General features: G+C 39.7%; 2 protein-coding genes across 4 annotated transcripts in view; one reads left to right on the plus strand and one right to left on the minus strand.

The window, feature by feature from the left end:
• The window catches only part of adcy5 (adenylate cyclase 5), a 91,452-nt gene extending 83,999 nt beyond the window's left edge, over positions 1-7,453 (plus strand). For both annotated transcript variants that reach the window (XM_047156171.2, XM_017469280.3), the window contains exons 16-21: positions 2,349-2,369; positions 2,683-2,812; positions 2,918-3,181; positions 3,268-3,472; positions 4,281-4,405; positions 4,505-7,453. In XM_047156171.2, coding sequence (XP_047012127.1) covers positions 2,349-2,369; positions 2,683-2,812; positions 2,918-3,181; positions 3,268-3,472; positions 4,281-4,405; positions 4,505-4,633 — 874 coding nt within the window. In that variant the 3' untranslated portion in view covers positions 4,634-7,453. The remainder of the gene's footprint in view (positions 1-2,348; positions 2,370-2,682; positions 2,813-2,917; positions 3,182-3,267; positions 3,473-4,280; positions 4,406-4,504) is intronic.
• A 3,347-nt stretch (positions 7,454-10,800) lies between these two features.
• sec22a (SEC22 homolog A, vesicle trafficking protein) lies at positions 10,801-24,477 on the minus strand. Of its 2 annotated transcripts, XM_047155802.2 has the most exons (7): positions 24,328-24,477; positions 22,069-22,264; positions 18,449-18,612; positions 16,824-17,003; positions 16,244-16,362; positions 14,747-14,812; positions 10,801-13,631 (listed from the first exon to the last, which is right to left on the minus strand). In XM_047155802.2, the coding sequence occupies exons 2-7, from the start codon at positions 22,248-22,250 to the stop codon at positions 13,431-13,433; spliced, it is 912 nt and encodes a 303-aa protein (XP_047011758.1). In that variant the 5' UTR covers positions 22,251-22,264; positions 24,328-24,477; the 3' UTR covers positions 10,801-13,430.
• Positions 24,478-26,782: the final 2,305 nt, after the last annotated feature.

Raw genomic sequence — 26,782 nt, forward strand, 5'->3', positions numbered from 1 at the left:
CGCAAAAAACTAAGTGTTTATGAATACATCCTTTCACTCAAAATATGACACTCCGCTGCAGCCCCTCCTCCTCCCACTATTCACTCACTCACTGCAACAGAGACCACTCCGGTCCACTTCTCAGACCCCTTTAGCGACTTTTTTTGTGGTTTTTACTTTAAAAAAAAAAAGCACTTAGCAACAAATCTATCCATCCATCCATCCATTTTCTATACCGCTTATGCTTCCTTCAGGGTCACGGGGAAACCTGGAGCCTATCCCAGGAAGCATTGGGCACAAGGCAGGGTACACCCTGGACAGGGTGCCAATCCATCGCAGGGCACAATCACATACACGTTCACACACCCATTCATACACTACAGACAATTTGGACATGCCAATCAGCCTACCATGCATATCTTTGGACTGGGGGAGGAAACCGGAGTACCCGGAGGAAACCCCCGCAGCACGGGGAGAACAAACAAACCCATCGATTTGTTTGTTTGTTTGTTTGTTTGGGGGGGTGCAAACCTTGCCAACTTCCCATAGAAGAGAGTAGTCAGTACTGCCCAGCAAGCATGAGGTCCTGCTTTCCCGCTGCAGGTACACCCCTCTCTCTCTCTCTCTCTCTCTCTCTCTCTCTCTCCCTCCCTCTCTCTCTCTCTCTCTCTCCCTCCCTCCCTCTCTCCCTCCCTCTCCCTCTCTCTCTCTCTCTCTCTCTCTCTCTCTCTCTCTCTCCCTCCCTCCCTCTCTCCCTCCCTCTCCCTCTCTCTCTCTCTCTCTCTCTCTCTCTCTCTCTCCCTCTCTCTCTCTCTCCCTCCCCCTCTCTCTCTCTCCCTCCCTCCCTCCCTCTCCCCCTCTCTCCCTCCCTCCCTCCCTCTCTCTCTCCCTCCCTCCCTCCCTCTCTCTCTCTCTCTCTCTCTCTCTCCCTCCCTCCCTCCCTCTCTCTCTCTCCCCCTCTCTCTCTCTCCCTCCCTCCCTCCCTCCCTCTCTCTCTCTCCCCCTCTCTCTCTCTCTCTCTCTCTCTCTCCAGCTACTCTGTTCAGTGAGTGGCAGAAAGGAGCAGAACATTCAATTGGTGTCTCTAAATTGTCCGTAGTGTGTGACTGGATGTGTGTGTGATGTGTTCGCACCCTATCGAGGGTGTGACCCACCTCGTGCCCTGAGTCCCCTAGGATAGGCTCCAGGTTCCATGGGACCTTGTGTAGGATAAGCAGTACAGAAGATGGATAGATGGACACCTCTTGTATAGTCCTTGAAAATAAAAATAAAAAAGCTTGAAAGTCCTGAAATTTCATTATGAAGAATCTGTACGAAACCTGATAAGGAATGTAGTAGACGGGTAAGATCCTCATACAAAATGGATAACCCATACTAAATTCGAAAAAGGTTCGTGAGCGAGCAGGATGAATTTGAGTGACAAGCAAATTCCTGCGAGAGCATTATAATTTTGTGTGTGTTCATCACAATGTGTGTTTGAAAAAAGCAAATCCAGTGGTAGTGGTGGCTTGGTAGTTAAGGCTCTGGGTTACTGATCAGAAGGTCGGGGATTCAAGCCCTAGCACTGCCAAGCTGCCACTGTTGGGCCCTTGAGCAAGGCCCTTAACCCTCTCTGCTCCAGGGACACTGTATCATGGCTGACCCTGCACTCTGACCCCAACTTTCTGACATCCTGGGATATGTGAAGAAAAGAATTTCACTTTTCTGTAATGTATACGTGCCTGATAAAGACTCATTATCATTAGATTAGCATATGGACATGCATTTTGTATAAGAAATCTGAGTCAAAGCAGACTCAAGCCTGCACATAGAGGCTTTCAGTTTCTGGCAGCAAAGTGACCCCGTATGTTAAGTTCACACTTAAAATCTGTCACACTTAAAATCTGTATCCTGTGTTTATATATCTCTGTAAAGATGCTTTGAGACAATGTTCATTGTTAAACGCGCTATACGAATCAAATTTCATTGAACTGAATATGCAGGCAAAACCACAGGGGATCATGCAGAGTGGAAAATCACAGGATGCAATGCTGCTGTTAATCAGTGTTTAGAGCATTACTCATCATAATCACAACAATCCTTCTATCATAATTATCCAGTAGTAATTGACAGATTAAGTGACCGTTAGCAATAAATGTTTCTTTTCCAGTACGATGATGGCTTCATTCATTGATCTAAATAGACGAATAGATTGCTCTGGATGCTTCGAAGGCATTCCGATGCATTCGCTAATGAAAGAATAAACGTCCTCTCGTGGATATTCTCAGATTTGGCTTGGAATTGCTTTTACGACTTCGGTCTGGAAGATAATGTGGTAGTTGTTCCGCTCTAACCATCTGATTCATTTCCTTTTTGTTTTGTATTCACAGTCAGAACGTCAGTGGAACAAGGTAAGATTTTATCTGGTAAATGGATTCACTGAGGTGAATTAAATCCATTTGAACCCCAGCATGTTACTTTGATTGTTTTGCCATAATGATCGCTATCACTACACAAGCACACGGTATCATCGTAGAGTTTGTACGTGTAGAACTGAGATGGTATCACGATATCCCACGAGCAGTTGTATTTTTGCGAAGCTGAGCTCAAGCAGCTCTCCTCTGTCCTTTCTCCCTTAGTGTGTTCAAATTGAAAGTGTTTACTTGTTAGACCAGCAGTAAGATTCAGAAGGTTTGAGACCTCTTTGTGTTTGTATTGGCACAGCTGCGGGACAGACAGGGTGCCCCTGAAGATCATGACGCCAGTGGTCATCACCGTTTTTGTACTGGCTCTCTATTTACATGCTCAGCAAGTGGAATCCACTGCCAGGCTGGACTTCCTATGGAAGTTACAGGTGCGTTTCCAACTGGAGAATCTAGAATTGTGTTTATTCCTGTTCGGGGTTTCATGAGAGCAATGTATGTCACTTTGCTAGTGGCCTGTTTCTCTGTCTCCTCAGGCCACAGAGGAAAAAGAAGAAATGGAGGAGCTTCAGGCGTACAATCGGCGTCTCCTACACAACATCCTCCCTAAAGATGTGGCTGCTCATTTCCTGGCTCGGGAGCGAAGAAATGACGAGCTCTACTACCAGTCATGCGAGTGCGTGGCCGTCATGTTCGCATCTATCAGCAATTTCTCAGAGTTCTACGTCGAGCTGGAGGCCAACAACGAGGGCGTAGAGTGTCTGAGGCTTCTCAATGAGATCATCGCTGACTTCGATGAGGTAAAGCATCTGGATCTGTGCCTATTGTCCCATTTGCCCCTGCGCAAATTTCTTGACCTGGGAACATTTCCTGCTGTCTTTCTCAGATCATCAGTGAGGATCAGTTTCGTCAGCTGGAGAAAATCAAGACTATCGGAAGCACGTATATGGCCGCATCTGGCCTGAACGACTCCACCTACGATAAGGTCGGCCGCTCACACATCCGTGCTCTGGCTGACTACGCCATGCGTCTCATGGACCAGATGAAGTATATCAACGAGCACTCCTTCAATAACTTCAAAATGAAGATTGGTAAGGACTGGTTGGAAGTTGAACTTAGCTTTGCATTATACCCTAGACCAGGGCTGTCCAATCTTATCCACAAAGGGCCGGTGTGGGTGCAGGTTTTCATTCCAACCAAGCAGAAGCCACACCTGAGTCTATTCAAAGCCAAGATCAACTCATTAAACAGGTGGAATCAGGTGTGTTCCTGCTAGGTTGGAATGAAAACCTGCACCCACACCGCCAAGGACACTTCGGCATGTGGAGTCACGTGGGCCGGGAATCAACATCCTGACATGCTCGGGTATGCGAAGAAAAAATCATTTCACTGTGCTGTGACCAATAAAGACTCATTATCATCATCAACTCTACGATCAGTGCTCTACCACCTGTGCCACAGCCACCCCAGGTTGGACACCCCTGCCCTAGATGATTGCACAGTTCAAAGTTGAAGCATCATGAGTAGCAAAATATGTCGATTTTATGGTCATGATTATGGTTTGATCCTGAGCTCGGGTTACTGTCTGTCTGTCTGTCTGTCTGTCTGTAGTTTTGCCGTGTCCACATGGGTTTCCTCCCATCTCCTAAAACATTGTGTACTGGCTACTCTAAATTGATAATGAATAAGTGTGTGTGTGTGTGTCCTGTGATGAACTGGCATTCTATCCAGGTTGTATTCCCGCCTTATGCCCAGTGTTTCTGGGATAGGCTCCAGATCCACTGTGACCCTGACCAGGACAAAACATCTACTGAAGATGAATGAATAATTATTTGTTTTCGTTTACCTAATGAAAGGTTACAGAATTTAATACTTTGATTTAATGTGTGCTGCATGTAGGTCTTAACATGGGTCCAGTAGTGGCTGGAGTAATAGGGGCTCGTAAACCCCAGTATGACATCTGGGGCAACACCGTGAACGTAGCCAGTCGCATGGACAGCACGGGAGTTCCTGAAAGAATACAGGTCAGATGCTTACATTTCTCCCAGTAGGAACTCTCCTTTGGCTTGTCTGACCTGCTCCAGATTATTTTCTCTTTTAACATTTACTGTTTTTCTTACCAGGTTACCAGTGACCTCTACCAGGTCCTCCATTCCTATAACTACTCACTGGAATGCAGAGGAGTTGTCAAAGTCAAAGGCAAGGGAGAAATGATGACTTATTTCCTGAATGGTGGCCCGAGCAGCAGTTAACAGAAACCTGTGTCTTACAGCCATGACACTAAAGACGTGAAGTAGCTTGACATGTTAATAGAAAGCAAGGTGCTGAGCATCAGGGTGTCTTTGCTCTGTCTATAGAGACAGAGGAATTGCTGAAAGATGGCTCATGGAGCATTTTGACCTTTCCACATATTAAAGCCTAAATAGAGGAAATCCTCATGGGTTGAAGGTCAAGTCTGTTCACATCCACCGAAATATCATCACTAGAAGAGACCAAAGAAAAGCAAAGGAATCTCAGAAACGCAAGGCGGTTCACCTGTTCAGACTTTTCTCCTTGTGGGAGAGGGTGAATGCTCGGACCCTGACTAGACGCCGTGCTCGAAATGACAAAACTGTCTGACGTCACTGAATTTGGAAAGTAGGCAGATGTTTTTATGTGTATATGATGCATCTATGATCTTTGGGAAGCAATCTATGTTCTCACAAGTCTCCTGATCCTCACACGCTGATCCTCCGGATCCTCACACGCTGATCCTCCAGATCCTCACACGCTTAAACATGCTGGCGCAGCAACAGCATATTACACACCCGTCTCTTGGCCAGCGCTGGTGGACTGTGGTGGATACCAGTAAGGAGAACTGACAGTATTCTGTGTCTCGCTACTTCAGAATGAGACTGCTCTGTTTTGGGTGTGTGTTGACAACAACACACACACACGGACACACACACACACAAATGTAGACAGAAAAGTGTTTTTCACAGAAGAAAATGCACACCCACTTACTGAACTGAAGACACTCCGGAGGATAGAAATAACGGTCAAAACCTGCGTTTATTTTGTATCTTTGAGATTTTGTATTTTGTCTCAAAAAACCAAACCTTATCAAAGCTATTTTAGATTCTATATTTTGTACATTAATATATTAGAGCGATGTCTATAAAAAAAAAAATAAATAAAAAAAGAGGTGTGTATTCAGATGTATATATCTAAAGAAAATTGCAACAATCATGTATATTTTAATGGGGAAGTTCATTTTCTTTCACCTTTACTCTCCTTTTGCATTGAAGCAGGTTCACAACAAATTCTTTAAAAACAAACAAACAAACAAACAAAAAAAGAGTGAGAGAGAACGAGAGTCTTTTTATCCTACAGTGTGTTTCACAGTAGAAAAATTGCAGGAGTTTCCCACAGCCAACATTGATTTAAGTTAATGAAACGTTGCTAAAGCAGTACAGATCAGACCTTGCACTCTATAGTAAGAGTTTATGTATTAAGTGGGGATGGAGTTGATGCCCCACAGCTCTTTGGCCATTCTTGCACTGCACCTCTGCCTTTCTTAATGTGTCATACACTGCTTCCCCCTCCCAGCTCAATCAGATGGTACGACCCAATGAATGTTCAATTTCTCCAGTGAGGCCTTCATATGTACAGAACACTGAGTGACGACTAAACATCAGTACCATGCTCATCAGGAGTCCTTTAGGCATGTGTTTATTTATTTCAGCTGGAAGGGTTCTTCAGTGTGTTTATGCCAAGTACAGGTAAATACTTGCCAAATTTATCCAATTTGATATCTTTTAATGAAGAAATCGAGTGAGGATGCTAGTTGATATCAGTCTTTACGTATTGTCTGTTACAGCATGTGCACTCTCAGTGAAAAATAGATTTTTTTTTTTTTTTTGGGACATCGAGTCACAACTTTACTACTGTGTGAGGCATCAAATATTAATTTCTCTTTGCAGGGGAAAAAATGCAGTGCCATATATTTACTGTCACTTTGTGAACACCCAAAAAAAGAGAAGCTACAGTGATGTCAACATTGTATGTTTTGATATTTTCTGTTTTATTTGAATGTTTAACGTGTTGGAGGCTTTTGGATCCTGGTGAACACAGGTTCAGCTCGGTTAACCCTCCTATGTTCAGTTTCCAGGTCAGATCGTCCCGAATTACATCTATTGACCAAAAAATTGTCATATAGTGTATCTTCATTTCAATAGATTCTATTTTTAATAATTATTTTTTTCACAACGCCATGATATGACTTTTTTTTTTTTTTATTGGACCCATCAAAGATTAGTTATCTTTAATAATTCATAACCACAAAAACTTTTATTAGAGGAATATGTGAACAACTATGAACAAATGTAATCATCTCTGTGAGTGTGGCAACATGCCACTGTTAGTCGCTATGTTTGTGTGCATGCATTTGTGGGAGAGACAGACTGACTCGATGGATTTACGTCAGAAGGAGAATGTGCCTCAATCCTTTTACCTCTCCCTGCCCTCTTATTGTCACGTGTTCAAATAATCTGTTCTTGCATGGGGATTCCTATAGTTGCTGTAATATTTGCATTTTCCATTCCTGTACTGTAAAGTTACTGAGGTTGAATAGTGTGATGGAGGAGCTGGGCGGGAGTGTTTTTGGAGGATAAAATTAATAATGAAGGGAGAACTTTAAAGAAAGAAAGAAAGATGTTCTATTTCTAATGCTTCCATGTTTCCATGCTTTTAATTTTTCCCCCAAAAGTTCCTAAAACTAAAACGGGTCAATTTGACCTACAACATAATAGGAGGGTTAAACAGGCATGACGATTATGGTGAATTATACGATGTATAACATCATCTCTTTCTCAGATGTCGAGGTTCTGCGGCTGTTTTGTCTGTACTTTTGAGGACATGCTCATTTTAATAATGGATATTGCTGAACTGCAATTCAGAGCTAATTTATGGTTTGTTTTTCCTTATCTGTGATGTCAAAACAAAAACTATACCCCCTTTTGTTGTTGTTTTTTTTACATTCAAATAAATCACTTCAATGTTTATATATTCTGGAAATAAATTAGGCCATCGGTGCTTATGCTCTCTTTTTTTTTTTTTTTTTTTTTTTTTTTTTTTGGACTGCACAAGCCTTTGAAAGATCAAATAGAATTTTAGCATACGAATGTGGATGTTGCATACAAAATCCAAAGGGTGGCAGCAGTACCATTTCTTAGGTTCGTTCCGTCAGTTCATTTCATTACATAACAATACAATGTATATAATCAGTAAACTTCTACAGTGGATATAATGGGTATAATAAGCCTAATAAATCAAACATGTTTTTATGATTGTAAGATCAATTGAAAAAGTGATGATTATCATGACACACTGGTCTTCACTGTGACCAGCAGGGACTTTATTTTGTCATACAAAGATATTTAATAGCATATTGGATTAAATAGAACATTACTTCAAATACACTTAAATATACCAATTTGTAAAGGGAAAAAGAAACCAGGCTTGAAAATGATTGCACCATTCACCACAGTCAGGTCTGATTAAATCCATTCCATTATAAACCCTTTTAAGAGTCTTTCTGCACTGAGGAAAAACACCTTTGTGCTGACCATGAAAGGACCAGGACACTGGGATTTAAATATTCCCAGGCTTGCTACTTAAGGGGAAAACTGTTTGTTTTTTTGGTCCAAGCAAGCATGGCTTTTACATCGTTGAGAGATTTTAGTTACATACAAATAATTGTACAAAGGAAATGGAGATTGAGGAGTCATCAAACTCCTGTCTGTAGTGTTTTACATGTGGGGTAGTTGATGTTGGGTAAGCATTCTACAATTGGAGAAGAATGGATGTAACCGAGGCCATGTTTTCACATTTTCATGGCATTAAGTTTCCGGGGTGTGTGTCTGTTCATCCACCCGCCCACACGTCTGAGATTCTTGTTAGCGCTATAGCTCAAGAATGAGTGGTTTAATGTTTGCGGGATTAATATGGAATTATCATCCTAACCAACAGGATGATCATATTAATGTCTGACACTTAGTGTCTTCAATAGCTTCCTTCTTGTTTGTCATACAGAGATGTTAATTACACTTCCATATCCAGGAATTCAAGGCCCATTTTCTGGCTATTATCGTTGTCCATCTGTGTATCTGTCTGAGGTTCTCTTTATCATGATATCTGCTCAACAAGTGCTTGAATGTTTGTAGGATTTATATGAAATTATCATTGTAACTAGCAGATAAACTGACAGATTTTAGAATTGATCCAAATAGAGTCGAGATCACAGAAAGGCGAAATGCCTGAAATCATTTTTCTTCATAAACTTGCTCCCTGTTTGAAGTATATTTTAGTATATGTGGTTAATAAATTAGTAACAAGACGCACTGGACTTGTTAGTGGTGGAGGCTCGATGGGGATCGAACAACATCCGTCAGTGGTGTCGAGTTCTGCTTGTTTTCCCAAGAGATTAATTATGATGAAACACAGCAAATATGATCCTCCATCCATCCATTTTCCATACCACTTATCCTACAGAGGGTCGATGAGGAGAGCCTGGAGCCTACCCAAGGGAACTGTACAGGGCGCCAACCAATGGTAGGGCACAATCACACACATTCACACACTGTGGACAATTTGGAAATGCCAGTCAGCCTACAACACATGTTCTTGGACTGGGGGAGGAAACCGGAGTACCTGGAGAAAACCCCCAAAGCATGGGGAGAACATGGCAGCTCCACGCACACAACCCCAGAGGAGCGAGGCAAACATTTTTTTTATTGGCATTCTTTAACGGACAATAAATAATTTAGCAAATTAACTAAATTGGAAAATCATAGCTTGCTTTCAAACTCTCAGGTTACTTGAGAGTCCTCTATGTAGTTAAGTGTTTGTTGCATTGTAAGACACTCTCTGTCTACAGAGAACCTTTTAAGGGTTTTCAGAGGACTATGCAAAACAATCCTTAATGATTCTAAAATTGAAGTGTTTATCATCACCCTAACCCTAAGTGTGTACCATGTGTACTGTACACTCCTTTAGACTCCCTAAAAAAGGCCACATAGTTTGTCAAGCAGCAGTCTGAAATTAGTTCGCCTGTCAGCAGTCACGTAACGGCCAAAAAAAAAAAGATTACGTGGGAGTCCTTGCACTTATGGACACTGATGTTTTTCTTGCATTTGTGTATAAATGGGCTACAATTTTCAGAACTGCAAGCTGTGCAGTCAGTGTTTCACGTGTGTCGGTTCCGTCAGCATGACGAGAGCAAACCTGGTACGTTAAGCTCATTAGTCACGCTGCTCTGGAGGAAATGGTCCTCTCTAAAAATGCCGAACAAACCGTCTCCACAATAACCTGTCCTCCGTGTGATTAAAGAGTGCGATAGAAAAGGATTGAAATGAGTATTGAAAACCACACTAATTATAAACTATTCACTTTTGATTTGGTACATATGCTGTCAAATAAAGAATTATTACTGGGAGCTTTCATGAAATGTGTGAAGGGTGGCGGTGATAGCCGCAGAGTTTGTCATCATGTGCTGGGATGTTTTCAGCAGCTGGTGTGTTGTCACATGTGATATTAGAGTAAAACATATGCTGGCCCTTTAAGATTTTAACATTGACTACTTCAGTTCATACATTTATTGTATGGTACTCTCTTCTCAGTTTCATCCTACTTCCAGTCGTCCATTAAACGAAGTGAACTAAGTATCTGCTTCAGCGTGTGGATTGGTAGAGGAGTTATCTGTCTCTCAATGTATGCAAGGCGTATTGGGGGGGCAGAACTAGCTGGGAGTAGGAGGCTTGTCAGGATCAAGGAAAAGATGAAGAGTGACACTCAGGACAATTTGTTTGAGTGCACAAATGTTCACCTTTCTACGCACCAATGACTCAGATAACACGGGTCAATCCAGGAGTGGCTTCAGGACAAATCAGTGGATTCAGTTAAGTGGCCCAGCCAAAGCCTGGACTTAAAATGGAGGTAGAGGGATGTTCCTAAATCCAGCATGACAGCTCTGATGTTCTGCAGAGCTTTGGGAGAAGATCTGTGACCCTAAATCTATGTGTGGTATCATAGCCAAGAAGATTGAAAACCACACTGGATTGCTAATAGCAATATAAGAGCATCTTACTACAGAGAGAGAGAGAGAGAGAGAGAGAGAGAGGGAGAGGGAGAGGGAGGTCTAATGTATAATAATCTGAAGCAATCTGTGAATGGGCATGTTGCTTCATCTTGCATATTTTACCAAACTGTAGCATGTTATGCTGAAACAAAATGTTACAATAAAATTGTAAAAATGAATGCTTATATGCACACTTCCTCTTCTAAATCAAATCAATTTGATATATAAGTAAAGCAGACAATATAGGACTGCTATCCCTCTAAACATACGGAATAACAACAAATAAAAATGGCAGTGTATATGTATGGAAGCATAAACTAGGATCACTTTTATTAAAAATCAACGATTTCATGTCAGATGTCGGACCTGCTCCAACTGCTCCAGATTCTTTTTCTTTTAATGCTTACTGTTTTTCTTACCAGGTTACCAGTGACCTCTACCAGGTCCTCCATTTGTTTTGCAAATAGGCTCCCACAATGCATAATTTTCAAACAGTTTCTATATTACTTCATGTTCAAGCGATCTAAATCAACAACCTGCCAACTAATCGCAATACTGAATATTCCACAAATTCAGAACTAAATACAAGCCGACACTACAAGCACAATTTATGAATTTCTCGACTATGAAAAGTTAATGAGATTAAAAATATGCAAGTTGAGTCAACATCTTCAGTCTTAAATTATGCTGGTGCTGTCCACTATCTAAGGCTTTCTCAAGTCATAAGCATCTACTAGAAAGTACGGCCATAACAAAAAGCTGTTTGAAAGAACGTGTAATACCTGAACTCCAACAAGCATGATGTGCAGCAAGGAACTGTTTAATGGTCAGATGAGAATGAAAAGAATGTCATTTTTGGCCAGAGCTCCACCGGCATGTTTGGCAAAAAAAAGCAAAAAGGCATCTATTTCTCACTTTAAAATTTGCTTGTGGATAATTGAGACTTTGAGGCTGCTTTCTGGCTAGTGGATCCTCTGAAGATTAGTAGCATCAACAGTACCACTTTTTTTTTTTTCCTTTTTAACCAAAGCCTCAAACATGCTCAAGACAATCATACATCCAAATCAATAAAGAAATTGTTGCAAGAACACAAAATCAGTGTTTTGCATTGATTCTGTCTCTGGATTTGAACTCGAATCACAGCCTGTGTTAGGCATTACAGGAACAGGATCAGGAACTTAATCTCTCCAATGGAGGCATGAGTAAATGTTGTGGTAATGATTTTGGGGGGGGAAATACTACTTAAAATAATTTTTTTTAAAAACCCAGTCGCAGACGTATGAGGTAAAGTTATCCTATATAGGTGCACTTTTTCATCAGGGGAAACAGACAATACTGAACAGATACAGCACCCTTTACACGAAGCATCAGAGGAGAGAATGCAGCAGCAAGGTGATGGCAAGAAACAACCATGCGGGAGTCACCGTTATACTTCTGGAGTGTGGCTGTGAGGACTTGTCTATTCAGCCACAAGCGCATTAGTGAAGTCAGGCACTGATGTCGAGAGAGGAGGCCTGGGGCTCGTTCGACGCGTTAATGAATCATCATAGAACGCGTGATAAAATTACTCAAAGAACTGAGATTCACTTTGTAGTGTATTTTTGTAGGTTTGATAGTTTTTGAAAGTAAAGTAATTAATAACCTGATTCCTTTTTACATGCAGTAATCAGTAATGTAAACAAATTGCAATTGTAATGTAGTAATTAGTAACAGGTAGTGGATTACTTTTTTTGTTGTTGTTGTTGAGTATCTTACCCAACACTGACAGCAACACATGGGCTATGGGCAGTAAATGTAAACATACCTGATAAAAGCCCAGCGAGAGTAGGTACGAGATAGGTGCACCTAACGTACTGACAACTTGATGTCGTTTCTAAATCTAGTGTAATAGAATGTTTTTTCCATGTTTACATTTTTATAATGTATACATGAAAATGAGTCAAGGATGAGGGGACCTCTATTTTCTACTATCTCTATTATCTATATTATTGGACAGCAAGACTTAAAAACATTGGGACTGATATAATAATGACATGTATTTAACCTTTATCATCATCTGTCACCCCTTTGTCTTTTCTTTAGCACAATCTACATACAGGAACATAAATATAACAGGAAGCATTCATTCAGTTGTCAGGGTTTGGTTTGCTGGTGCCCACTGGGAGCTGAGAACGAGCTAAAAACCTCTGCTGGTAAAGAGAAGTCTATATATCAGCAGGCCACTCCTCTGCCATGAAAGAGCCAGAGGAGAGCTGAATCCATCAGTAAACAGAAAACATTCCAGGCAGCACAGAGACTACCGAGACAACCGCACACATCATATTCGTGACACGCGCCAGGTCTGAATGAGCTTTTAGGGTAATAATGTTTGATAAGAGCAGCCTCAAGGTATATGAAATGTATGATTGTTAGTTGCGGTCTGTGTCGGTACGAATTAGTCAAGTAATAAGAAAGACAATAAGGTCTGTATGTTGTTGCGAATCATGGTGGTACTGGTACCTTTCACGTGTACCATGAACTAAAAAGTCTTGCCTATCTGGTTTAATCTATTATCTATAATCACACCATTTATTTAAAAAAAAAATTATATATCAATTAACAAAAAACACACATTAATGCCTAATATTTGCATCCTTATGAAAATCATTATATACGTTTTTGTATTTTCAAAAAATTGGAACAAAATGCACAACCAGTGAACATACAGAATAACCAAAGTAATAACTAAACTGCTATTGGATCCTGAGCTGTTGACTCTACATTCAGTCTGTTTGATGATTAATGATGCCAATAGTCCAAAACTGCAAGGCTAACATCTCTCATATCTTCACCATTCAGTCTTCTGGGGACTGTGCTATGTATGAATTTTTGGGGAAGGGTTTTGTGTGTGTGTGTGTGTGTGTGTGTGTGTGTGTGTGTGTGTGTGTGGGTCTTCAGACATTGTAGTCAGGAGTTTTGCCCTGTAGCTGCCTTAGGTGGATCTGCAGAGTGATGAAAGCCCCAACTGTGATGTGGAAAAGGATCTGCCACATGTTGCGCAGTTCATACAGGTACATGTTGCACAGGCAGATGAGAGCAAAGGCCAGGAATGACTTGATGTTCCTCCACACCGAAAAGTACGCAAATAAGTAACACTGCACAATGAAGAGAGAGATAGCTTTGTTACGTTGTGCAGCACATTTTTCACAACACAACATTGCTTACTCGTCCATAATTCCTGCAGGTTTACTGCCGTTAATGGTAAGGATGAGCATTAAAAGGCTTTGAAAATGTGGCTGTTATTTATTAACTTCATTATACATATGAAACTATGAAGAAAAATTTTAAAAACCTAATCAGGTTACATTCTCAAAGAAACTATTTGTAAAAAAGAAACTATACGGCTGAAAGTTTGTGGACACCTGACCAGCACACCCCCGTTTGGTTCATCCCCAAACTGTTGCCACAAAGTTGGAAGCACACGATTGTCTAGAATGTCTTTGTATGCTGTAGCATTACGATTTCCCTTCAGTGAGACTAAAAAGCCCAAACATGTTCCAGCATGACAATACCCCTGTACACAAAGTGAGGTCCATAAATACATGATCTGCCAAAGTTGGTGTAGATGAACTCGAGTGAACACCTTTGGGGTAAACTGGGACGCCGACTACAAACCAGGTCTTCCCGCCCAACAGCAAGCACATATGAGATGTCCAATAAACACATATGGGTGTGATGGTCAGTTGTCCACATACTTTTGTCCATGTATAGTGTAATTGTACTAAAAACACTAACACACTTTAGCATCAGCAGAAAGTTGAAGGCCAACACACTCTTCCTTGCCTTTCACAATTCGCATCAGTGAAATTATAAGTGCCTCAATCTCATCTGGGAAAAATGCTAACTAATCAATTTTAGGTTGGGTGAATTCGCTGTTGTACTCTACACAGTGATTTAGTGTGAGGAGGAGTTTAACGATCACATCTTCAGGAGTCCTTGTCCCAAGTCCAGCTCACATGCTACCTCTAAGCCTCACTTCTACTGGGTACACTCTTTAAGAGAAAATGCTTTTGCAACAAACTGGAAATCAGGTATTGCTTAGTGTTCGTGGCTCTCTAATAGCACGGAATTACTTCAGCAACATCAGCACTGATGCTGCCTTTTTTTCCCCTAAGAACGTGGTAAAAGCAGCTCCCCTCCCCTTCCCTCCATGCTGATGGTAATGAGTGCTGTGAGTCACTCAAGCGCTTGATGGATGACTCTAACTTACCTGATACAGACAAGCAGCCGTTCCCAGGAAAAAGGCAATTACATAATTAAAGTCTTCATCCTCGTTCTGCGGACAGAGCAGAAAATAGGAGGAAGGGTATCGCATTAAGGAATTATCCAGCATGAACTAATTACACGCAGAAATCCTTTGTTAGATTAATTAAACTGCTGTAGATGGCTAGCTGTATCTGCAATGCATAACCATTGAATCGTAACACATAATTAAAGTGCTGTGAAAAAGTACCTGCAGTTCTGCCGGTTTTGTGTGTATCTCGTACTAAATTGTTTCAGAAATTAAAAAAAAAAACTAAGATAAAACAAAGACAACCTGTATTTTAAACACAAAATACAGCTGATAAATGATAATGTTGTTTATTGAAGCAAAAAAGTTATCCAATACCAACTGGGCCTGTGTGAAAATGTATTTGCCCCCATCGTTACTAATTCCCCAAAACTATGAAACTGCACTCATAATGGGGTTCAGCTGGACTAGACGCAACCAGGCCTGATTACTGCAAACCATTTTCAATCAAATCAGCACTTAAATAGAACTTTTCCAACAGCATAAAGTTGGTTAAAAGGTCTTACCCAGTAACACACTATGGCAAAATTGAAAGAAATTCCAGAAACGATGAGGAAGAAGGTGATTGAAATACATCAGTCTGGGAAGGGTTACAAAGCTATTTCAAAGGCTCTGGGACTCCAAAGGACCACAGTGAGAGCCATTATCTCCAAATCGAAAAACCCGGCATAGTAGTGAACCTTCCCAGAAGTGGCCGACCTTCCAAAATTCCTCCAAGAGCAACGACTCATCCAGGAAGTCACAAAAGATCCAAGGACAACATCAAAGGACCTACAGGCCTATCCTGCATCAATAAAGGTCACTGTTCATGACTCCACTATCAGAAAGACACCAGGCAAAAATGGCATCCATGGAAGAGTAGCAAAGTGAAAAGCACATTAAGGCTCATCTGAATTTTGCCGAAGCACACCTTGATGATCCTCAAACCTTTTGGGAGAATGTTCTGTGGATTGATGAGTCGAAAGTGTAACTGTTTGGAAGACAGGGGTCCCGTTATATCTGGCGTAAACCAACCACATAATTCCACAAAAAGAACATCATACCTACAGTCAAGCATGGTGGTGGAAGTGTGATGATGTGGGGATGCTTTGCTGCTTCAGGTCCTGTGCAAGATGCAATAATTGAGGGACACATGAATTCTGATCAGATTCTAACTTTAAGGGGGCAATTAGATAGGTGATAGATGTTGGATAACTTTTTTGGTTGTTGCTTCAATTAAAAGTACATAAATAAATGTTTACTCAGGTTGCCGTTACGTTGTATTTCAATTCAACATCTAAAACTATTTAGTACAAGATATACACAAAAACAGAAGAAATCAGGATGATGGGGACAAACACTTTTTCACAGCACTGTACATAAGAGCCTAAACATAATTCTAGTATACTGTCAAATGTGGGCATAAGGAAAGTTTACCTGCAGTACGCTCTCGATGGCATGGACCCCACGTAGTAAGTTGAGCGCACCACACAGAATGCTTAGAACACATGCCACTATGCCAGGCAAGGTGACAGGCTCCAACATTTGATTAGAAGCTGCAAATGAAAAACAAATATTTCAAATATATAAGGATCCTGCACTGAAAATGACATGGAATTACCACACTTTTTTTTTTTTTTTTTTTTTTTTAAAGTCCAATGACCTTGACAACATATGGTCAGCACATTATACATTGGAAATGAACTATTTATTGAAGAAATGCTTTAGCTTTTCAAATTCACTGATCAGATGTTAAATTTTAAATGTAAGCGCAATAACACGTTTATGACTGTAATACAAAGAAGCACTATCTTGTCACATTACAGATAGATTAGCTCTGTATCATTCATAAAACCTTCTAGTCAGCGGGGAGTAATCGGAGAAAATCACACCGTGATGACATGCTTGTGCTTCACAAATAAATTCCGATGTTACTAATAACAAAAATAATGAGCTGAGCACATGTAGGTATTTATGGTTTCAATAAGAGTGAGGACACATAAAGTGGGGTCAGTACCTATGCCTTTATATTTGGAAGCAGTGCTTTGGGAAAAGCCATTGATAAAGCTCAGGTCTTCAGGAGTGAGCTGGTACGGGGGCCGCAGCTTGATCTCCGTCTGCATATCAGCCAGGTTGATCTTTGTGGAAAGAGAACGTGGACTGTTGTACCGCTGCTTGGTCTTCTGAATGAAGTTGTCTATTAAGTTAAACAAATACAGCAAAAAAAAAGCAAAGAGATCAATTGTCTCACAAACACTGACACACTGCTCATTGTGTTAGGGAAGCAGACGGAGCGCAGCTTTTTGGCAGAACAGTTTGTTTCAGCCTGTAACAACCTGAACACGCACACACACTGACAGCAACTTTAACACGGGCACTGAGGGATTATTTGTTTTCCCCTATTTGTTTTTTCTTTTTATTGCAATTTGGATAAAATATCATGTCAATATTGTACAGGCTGTAATGGCCATTCCAAGAAATGGCATTTTGTTGTTGTTATTGAGTGATATAAATGGATAAATAGTTTGATTACAAACAATGACATGCATCTATGCCTGACTTCATCCCACACTAAAGAAAATTACAAAGACCAAATTTGCTTTACCAAATAGCAACATCTGAGAAGCATATGGTGCAAAAGCACAGATGCTTTATAGTTTGTTACACACACACACACACACACACATTATATATTAGAGATGCACCGATACTAAATTTATCAGCTGATACCGATCGTGATATCGGCCGATACCGATAGTTCTGCCTTTAATACCTTCTTTTAAATTAATAATGATCAATTTAAAAGAATTCTGGATGGGATTGACTCGATGCCGAAACTTCTGCGTCGTAAAATTTTATCAGTGCAGAGCTTACAGAGTTTACAAACTGCAATTTTGTCATCATTCCACACAAGAGACATCATCTTTACACACAGCACAAAATCGATGTGTTTTCCCGACCTCTTTTGATTGAGAGTATATAATCGGCCCTGATCATCGGATGTTTTTAAACTATCGGCCGATAGCCCATAGCGTGAAAAATATCCTTTATCAGCCAATACTGATTATCGACCGATACATTGGTGCATCTCTAAACTATATTATCTATATATACACACACACATATATATAAAAATCTGCCACTCTTTTCATTCTGATCCACTGATTGAAGAGTCAGAATCTCCTATTCTTGCACCACCTCATTGATCCATTTTAGCAATGGCTTTAATCACTTATTGTCTGCACTATTACTACTGCTCACCCGATAAATTGCTGGTATTTAAAAAATTACAGTTCATATAGTTGCCCTTTAATCAGTGTGTAAATACAAAGTTCCAGATGTGAAAACAGGGGTTACATATAGCTTAATTCATCTCAAGTACACCATTGTTAAACAATGTCACATATAAAGAACTGAGTAGCGTAGTTAGCATGTTTGAGTGCATTTGAAGATGGCTAGACATTAAGTTTAGATTTTTTTTGTTAATTTTTTTTAAAGGTCTTAAAAAAAAATTTTCATTACATCCACATTAGCTGTTCCACAGGCTTGTACAGGGTCACACTGTTTGCAGGTAGTTACAACAGGTTATTTCAAACGATCAAGAGATAGAAACTTCAGAACAGTAATGTGCAAAGAACTCACCAAACTCAATAAAAGAGTAGGGCCTGACAGCACTGTTAATGCGCTTCGTGTCATATGTGACAAGGAACTCTCTCTGCAACTCATCCAGGAAGCAGAACGCCAAAACATTGGGATAGTTCTCTGTGCATACCATCATGTAGCCCACTCCCAGAGAGCTGGTGAAACTGAATCACAAACAAAATAATTTACCATTAACCATTTATCATCAGATAACTTTACACTGACAAATCTTATTTGTATCTTCTACCTGTCATACTGAATCTAAATACTAGCACACTATATAATAATCATAACACCACACTGTATATATACACAGTGCCCTCCACTAATATTATATTGGCAGCCTTGGTAAATATGAGCAAAGAAGGCTGTGAAAAATTGTCTTTATTGTTTAACCTTTTGATCGTTTGTTTAAAAAATTCACACAAATACTCTGCTCTCATGGATATCAAACAATTGCAAACACAACACAGGTTTATATAAAAAAAAAAACATATCTTGATTAAATATAGGTTTGCAACAATTATTGGCACCATTATAGTCAATACTTTGTGCTACTTCCCTTTGCCAAGATAACAGCTCTGAGTCTTCTCCTATAATGTCTGATGCGGTTGGAGAATACATGGCAAGGGATCTGAGTCCATTCCTCCATATACAATCTCTCCAGATCCTTCACATTTCGAGGTCCATGCTGGTGGACTCTCCTCTTCAGTTCACCCCACAGGTTTTCTATGGGGTTCAGGTCAAGGGACTGGGATGGCCATGGCAGGACCTTGATTTTGTGGTCAGTAGACCATTTTTGTGTTGATTTTGATGTATGTTTTGGATCATTGTCCTGCTGGAAGATCCAACCATGGCCCATTTTAAGCTTTCTGGCAGAGGCAGTCAGGTTTTCATTTAATCTCTGTTGATATTTTGTAGAGTCCATGATGCCATGTGTCCTAACAAAATGTCCAGGTCCTCTGGCAGAAAAACAGCTCCAAAACATTAAAGAGCCACCATCGTATTTATCCGTGGGCATGAGGTACTTTTCCCATATGGCTCTGTGTGCACCAAAACCACCTCTGGTGTTTATTGCCAAAAAGCTCTATTTTGGTTTCATCTGACCACAGACCCGATCCTATTTGAAGTTCCAGTGGTGTCTGGCAAACTGAAGACGCTTGAGGTTTTTTGTGAAGTTCAACAACCTTTTGCCGCACATCACAGCTATATTCCTTGGGAACTTGGCCTGTGTGTTACCTCATATTTATACCCCTGAACAATTCCTGTTCCTAGTCACCAAGGTGTACTAAAAAATGTTGAATATACTAATAAATGGTATTTATTATAAATAATAAATGGGAATATACTTCCAAGGTGTACTAAAAAATGTTGAATATACTAATAAATGGTATTTATTATAAATAATAAATGGGAATATACTTCCAATATAGATTTCTCATATGAATTCACAGAGGTGCCAGTAATTGCTGCACACCTATATTTAAGAACTTTTTTTTTGATAAACCTGTGTTTTGTGAGCAATTGCTTGATATCCATGAAAGCAGAGTATTTTTTGGAATTTTTTGAACAAAAGATTAAGAAGGTTAAACAATAAAGACAATTTTTCACAGCCTTCTTTGCTCATATTTACCAAGGGTGCCAATATTAGTGGAGGGCATGGTATGTGTATATTTTATATTATATATATAATTAATATTTATTTTATTTTAATCATTCACCTTCAGATTAAAAGGTTTTTAAGTTCATGAGAAACGTTTCAGTCGTGTGTTATGGCGTGACTTAGCAATGTCCAAAAGACTACAGACATATCTTTTGGATGTTGCAAAGTTGTGCCAGGCAATCGTGACATGACAAAAGTGCCCCTTGCCCCGTTATCACTTAAACGCGGGAAGAATTTGGAAGGTCACAAAACGTACACTTACTCATGAACTCTAAATAACAAAGCCAAGCGAATAAGCAAAACTTTTCAGAGACACACCTCCGCACCAGCCTATTCATCAATTACTCATTGTGCTACTTTAACTTTTCTTTAATATGCATGCAGCTTGACAGCCTCGCAGGAAACCGAACCCATTTTTGTCACCAAGTCTCTTTACATTAATGTCTCCTTAGAGAGATGAAACAATTCTATGACTCAGCCCCGACTGGCAGGGAAAAAGGGGGAGTCGACTCGTTCGTGCCCGCTAACACAGTTTAGGGTGATGAATAGCAGCTGCCTCGAGTGCCAGGCTTCAAAACGGCTACACCCGAGGCCCTCAAAGGAGTCATCTATCAGTGTATGCTGATTTAGCCGCTAATTTAACTGGTGTCTCCACTTTACTTTGCTTTCTTTCAAGACTCTATGCTCATTTTGACTGAACGACTTTGTATGCAGACACCATTTTTTTGTGGAAGAAACGGCATATCTAATATCGTATAGTTTCCCATAAATGTCAACTGCATGCAAAGACTTACTATATCTTATGATCTGATTATATTGCAAGAAGCTATTACAGGCCTAATCAACCCATTTAACAAAATGATAAAGTAATTCTGCGAACATTTCAAAGTAGTGAGCCGCAGAAGGTTTTAACAGACAATAAGCCATCATATATTTGATACAAGTCAATAATACATTATGATTTGGACATCATATCATTTCTTCCTAAACATGATTAAAGGGCCTTTGTGAAACACTGTGTATTCTCGATATTTTCTTTGTACGCCAAGCACTAAGCAGACGAGAAATTTCACCGTCATGTTCATGTTCCTGTCCATTGCCGTATGTGGAATTGAATTGATTTGGATTTGTCAAGCCTTTTTTTAAACCCCAGTTTCTCTTCATTTGATCATCTATTGATCATCTATCATCCATTTGCTAATTCTCCCCATTGCATAAAAGCATGAACTGCCTTCTTCCAGACAGATAAGTTCACAGACACCCACAATTGGTTACTGTCACTCTGATTGACAGGTGAGAGAGCAATGTCATCCATCCCCAACACAAGACAGCAGCACCACTTATCAGTCCCTCCAGGATTTCTTGTTTTTTTGTGATTGCAGAAATGAACGCAACACCAAGCGAACTCTGCAGTATTCTTCGGAGCTGGCAGCTGTTCTATATCTCGGCAGATTTTGCACAGATTTGGGCCGAGATGAGTCACGCAATGTCATCACAACGTCCATTCGGAGAAAAAGCCCTCCTTGATTCACATGCATTGAACATGAGTAGAGCTAAAAGGTCTCAGTTATCAACTAATATCACAGCGAGAAACAATTTTGCGTAACTGCAATTTCGCCAATTCAAGTAGTCTTCCACAAAAAAAAGCACAAAAACTTCAGGAAATTGCATCTAAAATGTTGGTGAGAAAAAGCATCTTGGCTACAACAATCACACACACAAAAAAAGAAAACTCTGTGAAATCCTGTACAGACTGACTTATACTCTCTCAGACGCCCAGCTACGGATTGCTGCGGTATCACCAGGATTTGAACCGTCCAGCTACCAATTTTTTTTCCAGGAGCCTAAAACTTGGTGGACTTTGCAGCCAGATCCCACTCGTTTTTTCTACATTCATGTTCTTTACTTTGCAAAACTGTACATCATTAAAGCAACTAAAAAAAGGTATAATGCATACTTGACATTGTAACGGCCAGTCTTAAGAGAGCAGCGGTCAGGAAACTGGCTGAGTTTTTTGGACAAGCTCTTGAGGTGCTTCTTGGTCTCTTGCAGCCCTTTGTCCTGCTCATAGTCGGTAGAGGCAGAGAGGGGCAGGCCGTCCCTCACCCGCACCACTGAGGCAAAGAGGACCATAGACATCTTACAGTGAAAACCTGTGAGCAAAGGTGAACATAGCATGAGCACTGCATATTTTACTTGACAGTTCAGACACAGAACATACCACAGTTTACGACAGCTAGATGTACATGGACTTCTTTTATTATTATTATTTTTTTTTTAAGTGTTTCAAGTCTGTAATGCCCTAATTTTTTGGTTTAATTCAAATACCAAAAAGGGTAAATAGAAAAGCTATAACTTTTTTTTGTTCAAAATAACAACAACAAAACAAAAACAAAAAAACACTACACTTTCAGTTGTCATCTTGTTCTTTTATGCAATTTGCACTTTTAACAGGACAATGGGGGCTTAGTCTATCTACTTTTAGTTTCTTTTCCAGAGGCATTTTAAAAAGTGGGGAAAATGGTAAATAGTAAATGATCGAGTAAATAATCCACTTTGTTTGCATTCATTACAAGACCACATGCATTTCATGTGCGCTTATTCGATCACGGATAATGACGTTACGGACGCGTCAGCAAAGCTGAATCAAAAATATTATATAAGCCCCAATGCATTAGTGATGGGAGGTTCGGATCATTTTACTGACTCGGATCTTTGAATCTCGTTCAGCAAAATGAACGAATCTTTTCTCGTTTCGTTCATTTCAGCAGAATATTATTAAAATGTTACATGTTAAATTCCCCAACACATCTAGTACTTGCAGATCTAGGCGATGCAGTCTTATGGGTGCTGGTGATGCTGTTCTGCTTTGTTCCATAAAACGTTTAAAAAAAAAAAAAAAAAAAAAAAAAAAAAAAAAAAAAAACTTTAATTAAAAGCTATTTGTTAACAGCAAATAATCTGATGATGGTGTCCAAAATAAAACCCTATAATTGATGTTTTTATCTTTCAAAAATGGTAGTGCTTAGCCCTGTCAGCTCCTTTATACCGGCTACTACTGAATGCATTTCTCAAGAAGGAAGGAGCTTATACGTAAATAATGCTACTATAATATAATTTACACATGAGTCCATTATATAACAATTCTAATATTGATAATATAATGTTTAAGAATAGAAAATATCAGTACCCTGGACAGCACCTTTGGGTTGTAGATTTAAGTTTGTCAGGGTGTTCATAAGATCACTGCTGTGTTTACAACAGTGCAAATTTGCTTAGTCTTGGTTACTCTGAATCCCTTCATCAGCTTCAGTTTTTAAAACACAACCAACAGAGGAGGAATGAACTTACTCCAGCAAGCCAACAAAACCTCCAGAACTAATCTAGCTAAGGTTAGCAGACTTAGCATGATAGCTACACCTGCCAGGTAGCTCACTAGACTTAACTTTTAACACTGAATCTGTTTGCTAGCTGAGTGATTATCTACTGTAGGCATGCACATTACTGTTGTTAGGTACGTGCTATCTCTCTCTCTATATATATCTGGCATAAAGTTGGCTTGAATTTGATTAAATATCAAAAATCTAAAAAGTGTGCGTTATATCGGACACCTACATGAACACTTTACAGTTGGTTGTGTGACTGTAAGTCATTCCCTTCAAATACTATACAGCTTTCAATCATTGTATATTTTGTGTATGGCAATATTTACATATGATTTGCTAGTTTATTTTATTAAATATCAGGAAATATAAAAGGTGCGCATTATACATGACACTTTACAGTAGGTTTCGGGACTGTAAGTCATTCTCTTTAAATGCTGTTGAAGTTAGAAACGTGTATACCAATGTCGTGTGTAACTTTAGAGACGGTCCCTTCATTTCTGTGAATATCAAACGTCCAACGTCAAGCCAACTTTATGCCAGTCTCTCTCTCTCTCTCATATACACACACATATACATATACATATATATATATATATATATATATATATATATATATATATATATATATATATGAACCTGTTAACTAGCTACGAAGCTTTCTATAAAACGTAGGAAAACATTTCCATGGTTAATAATGGCTGTTAATGAGACACGCCAAAGTAATCTGCATGCTAATAAGCTAGCTGAAGCCAGACATGCAGTGTGTGTGATTAAAGCTATTTCTGACGACGTCGTGTTTAAAATAAGCTCAAACAGGAAACACAGCTAACCTTCGCAGAGGCATTCCTCGCTTGGTTGTAATTCAGATTTGCACTCGTGTTATTGCAGAAATATGCATGTTTATGTTGTTCCTGCTTCCGGTGCTGTGCCGAAGACGGTAGCGTCAGGGGGAGTAGCAGACTGTTTACGTGGCCCTGCGAAATGCATCATGGGTAGCAGTGCCTCTGGCGGCCATTAGCAAGAAACACGTCAGAAAAGGAAACGAGCGGTTTTATTTGCACTGTCTTTGTTACAGCCTGTAGCTTACAGTTCATATCCACTTATAATGTTTATTTCGGGGTTTTTTTTTACTCTGAAATATCCTGCAAAAGGTCCATACCGTGTCTAAACGTTTTAAACTGCATTAAGTGATATAAAAAGATGATACAGGCTAAATATATTCACCCCCTCAAACAGACGTGATGTATTTGTGATGTGAATGAAAGGTTAGGAAACAATAAAATGAAAGTGTATTAATACTCATTCAACTCATTTTTAAAATATACTGAGTATACTATTAATGTATTGGGGCACCCCAAAACAAAACCTAACCTGCTGGAAAAAAACCCAACATAAATTCTAATAGTTTCCACTACAAACCATCAGCTAACCATTAAAACTATTACCATACCATTACTGGTCCTTAATGGTATCCATTAGACATTAGGTGCCGCTAATAGATGGCAAAAAATTACTAGTAGAGACCCACAGGGACATTAAGGTTTCTGTTAAAACCAATTCAATTCCCATTATAACCATTAAAAGCGTTACAAATTTTATGAGGGGTTCTATTGTTTTTTTCAACATGGTAGTATATTAGTTCTTTGTTTATCTTGGGCAGGGTCAAGGTGGACCTAGATCTTACACCTTCATTCACACTTTCACACCTAGGGCAATTAAGCAGCCTCCACCTACCAGCATGTTTTTGGGAGGAAACTGGAGAACCTAGAGGAAACCCATATAGATACAGAGATGTGAAGCTCCAGTACATGAAGCTCCACATGGACAATAACCAGAGCTCAGGATGGAACCAAGGACCCTGAGCTCTATGTATTCCACTGTTTGGCCCTTTAAACAGCATGATGGGCAAAATTATTCAGCCTTAAAATAAACATTTCATCACACATGCTTTAAGTTTCATAACTGTAAGTTCTCATGCCTCTCTTTTGGAATCGAGGTGCTTGAAGGTCCAGTGTGACTAGGATAGGCTCAAGATCCACTGCCAACTTGACCAGAGAAAATGAGTTACTGAAGATGACTGAATTAATGAATGAATGAACATTAAAAAATAATAATAATTTAAAGAAAAGAAAAAAGTCATGGTGATGGAACAACTTTTTATGGCTGCTATCACAGAAGAGAACAAGAACTAACTTGTTTTGTGGATGGTAACTATTAATGGATAAATAGTATGATGTGTCATTCTAATGCGCATAAATAAAAAATATATAATCGTTTGCAAGTTGCCGTGGCATAAACAGAATAAACTTTAGGCTGTGCTGTTTTAGGAAAATGAATGGCATCACAGCACCCCATGGTGTTTTATTACTTATATGCTGTATACCACATCATGGTGGAATTCTGATGGGTCACAAGGTGTAAGTTCTAAACATCACACATTATATATTTCATGCTGTGAAAGAAAACGTGTATAGCTCTATGGAACAGAGAAGATTTTGAGTTTGTATAGATCCTTTGGTAAATGAAGCACATCCTTTTAACTGTTGCTTTTAGAGCAACTGAGGAAAATCTCTATTTCTCCTGAGGCAATAATCAAGATTTTTTTAGTTCTATTATACCAAGCAACTTGTCCCAGTGACTTTGTTTACTGAACATTCCTCTGAGCTATTAATTTTGTAAGACAGACCAAAAACTATATTCTGGAAAGAAAAAAAAAGTATCTACCATCAGTCAAAATGATGTGACAAAGCATAGAGGAAAAATAACTGCAATATTGGAAAAGTTTTAGAGTTTGTTTAAACACAACACTGCTTCCATCCATCCACCCGTTTACTGTAATGCTTATTTTTACTGGGACATGGGGAACCTCGAGCCTATCTGAGGGGGCATGGGGGACAAGGCAGGGGACACCCTGGACAGGGTGCCAAACCATTGTAGGGCACAATCACACACACTATGGACACTTTTGGATCTGCCAATCAGCCTACAATGGATGTCTTTGGGCTGGGGGAGGAAACCCCCGAAGCACATGGAGGACAGTAGCAATTTGGTGAGGGTTATCCCCATGTTAGGTACTAGACAATAGTGGAAAAATAGTGAACTAGACCCAGCTACACTATATGGCCAAAAGTATATGGACACATGATCATCACCTTCCTCAAAATAGTTGCCATAAAGTCGGAAGCACACAATTCTTAAGATAGTCTTTGTATGCTGTAGCATTAAGATTTCCCTACACTGGCATTAAGAGGCCTCAACCTTTTCATAACAATGCCCCTGTGCACA

The sequence above is a fragment of the Ictalurus punctatus genome, chromosome 6 (genome assembly GCF_001660625.3).
Source record: "Ictalurus punctatus breed USDA103 chromosome 6, Coco_2.0, whole genome shotgun sequence".
Taxonomy (NCBI): domain Eukaryota; kingdom Metazoa; phylum Chordata; class Actinopteri; order Siluriformes; family Ictaluridae; genus Ictalurus; species Ictalurus punctatus.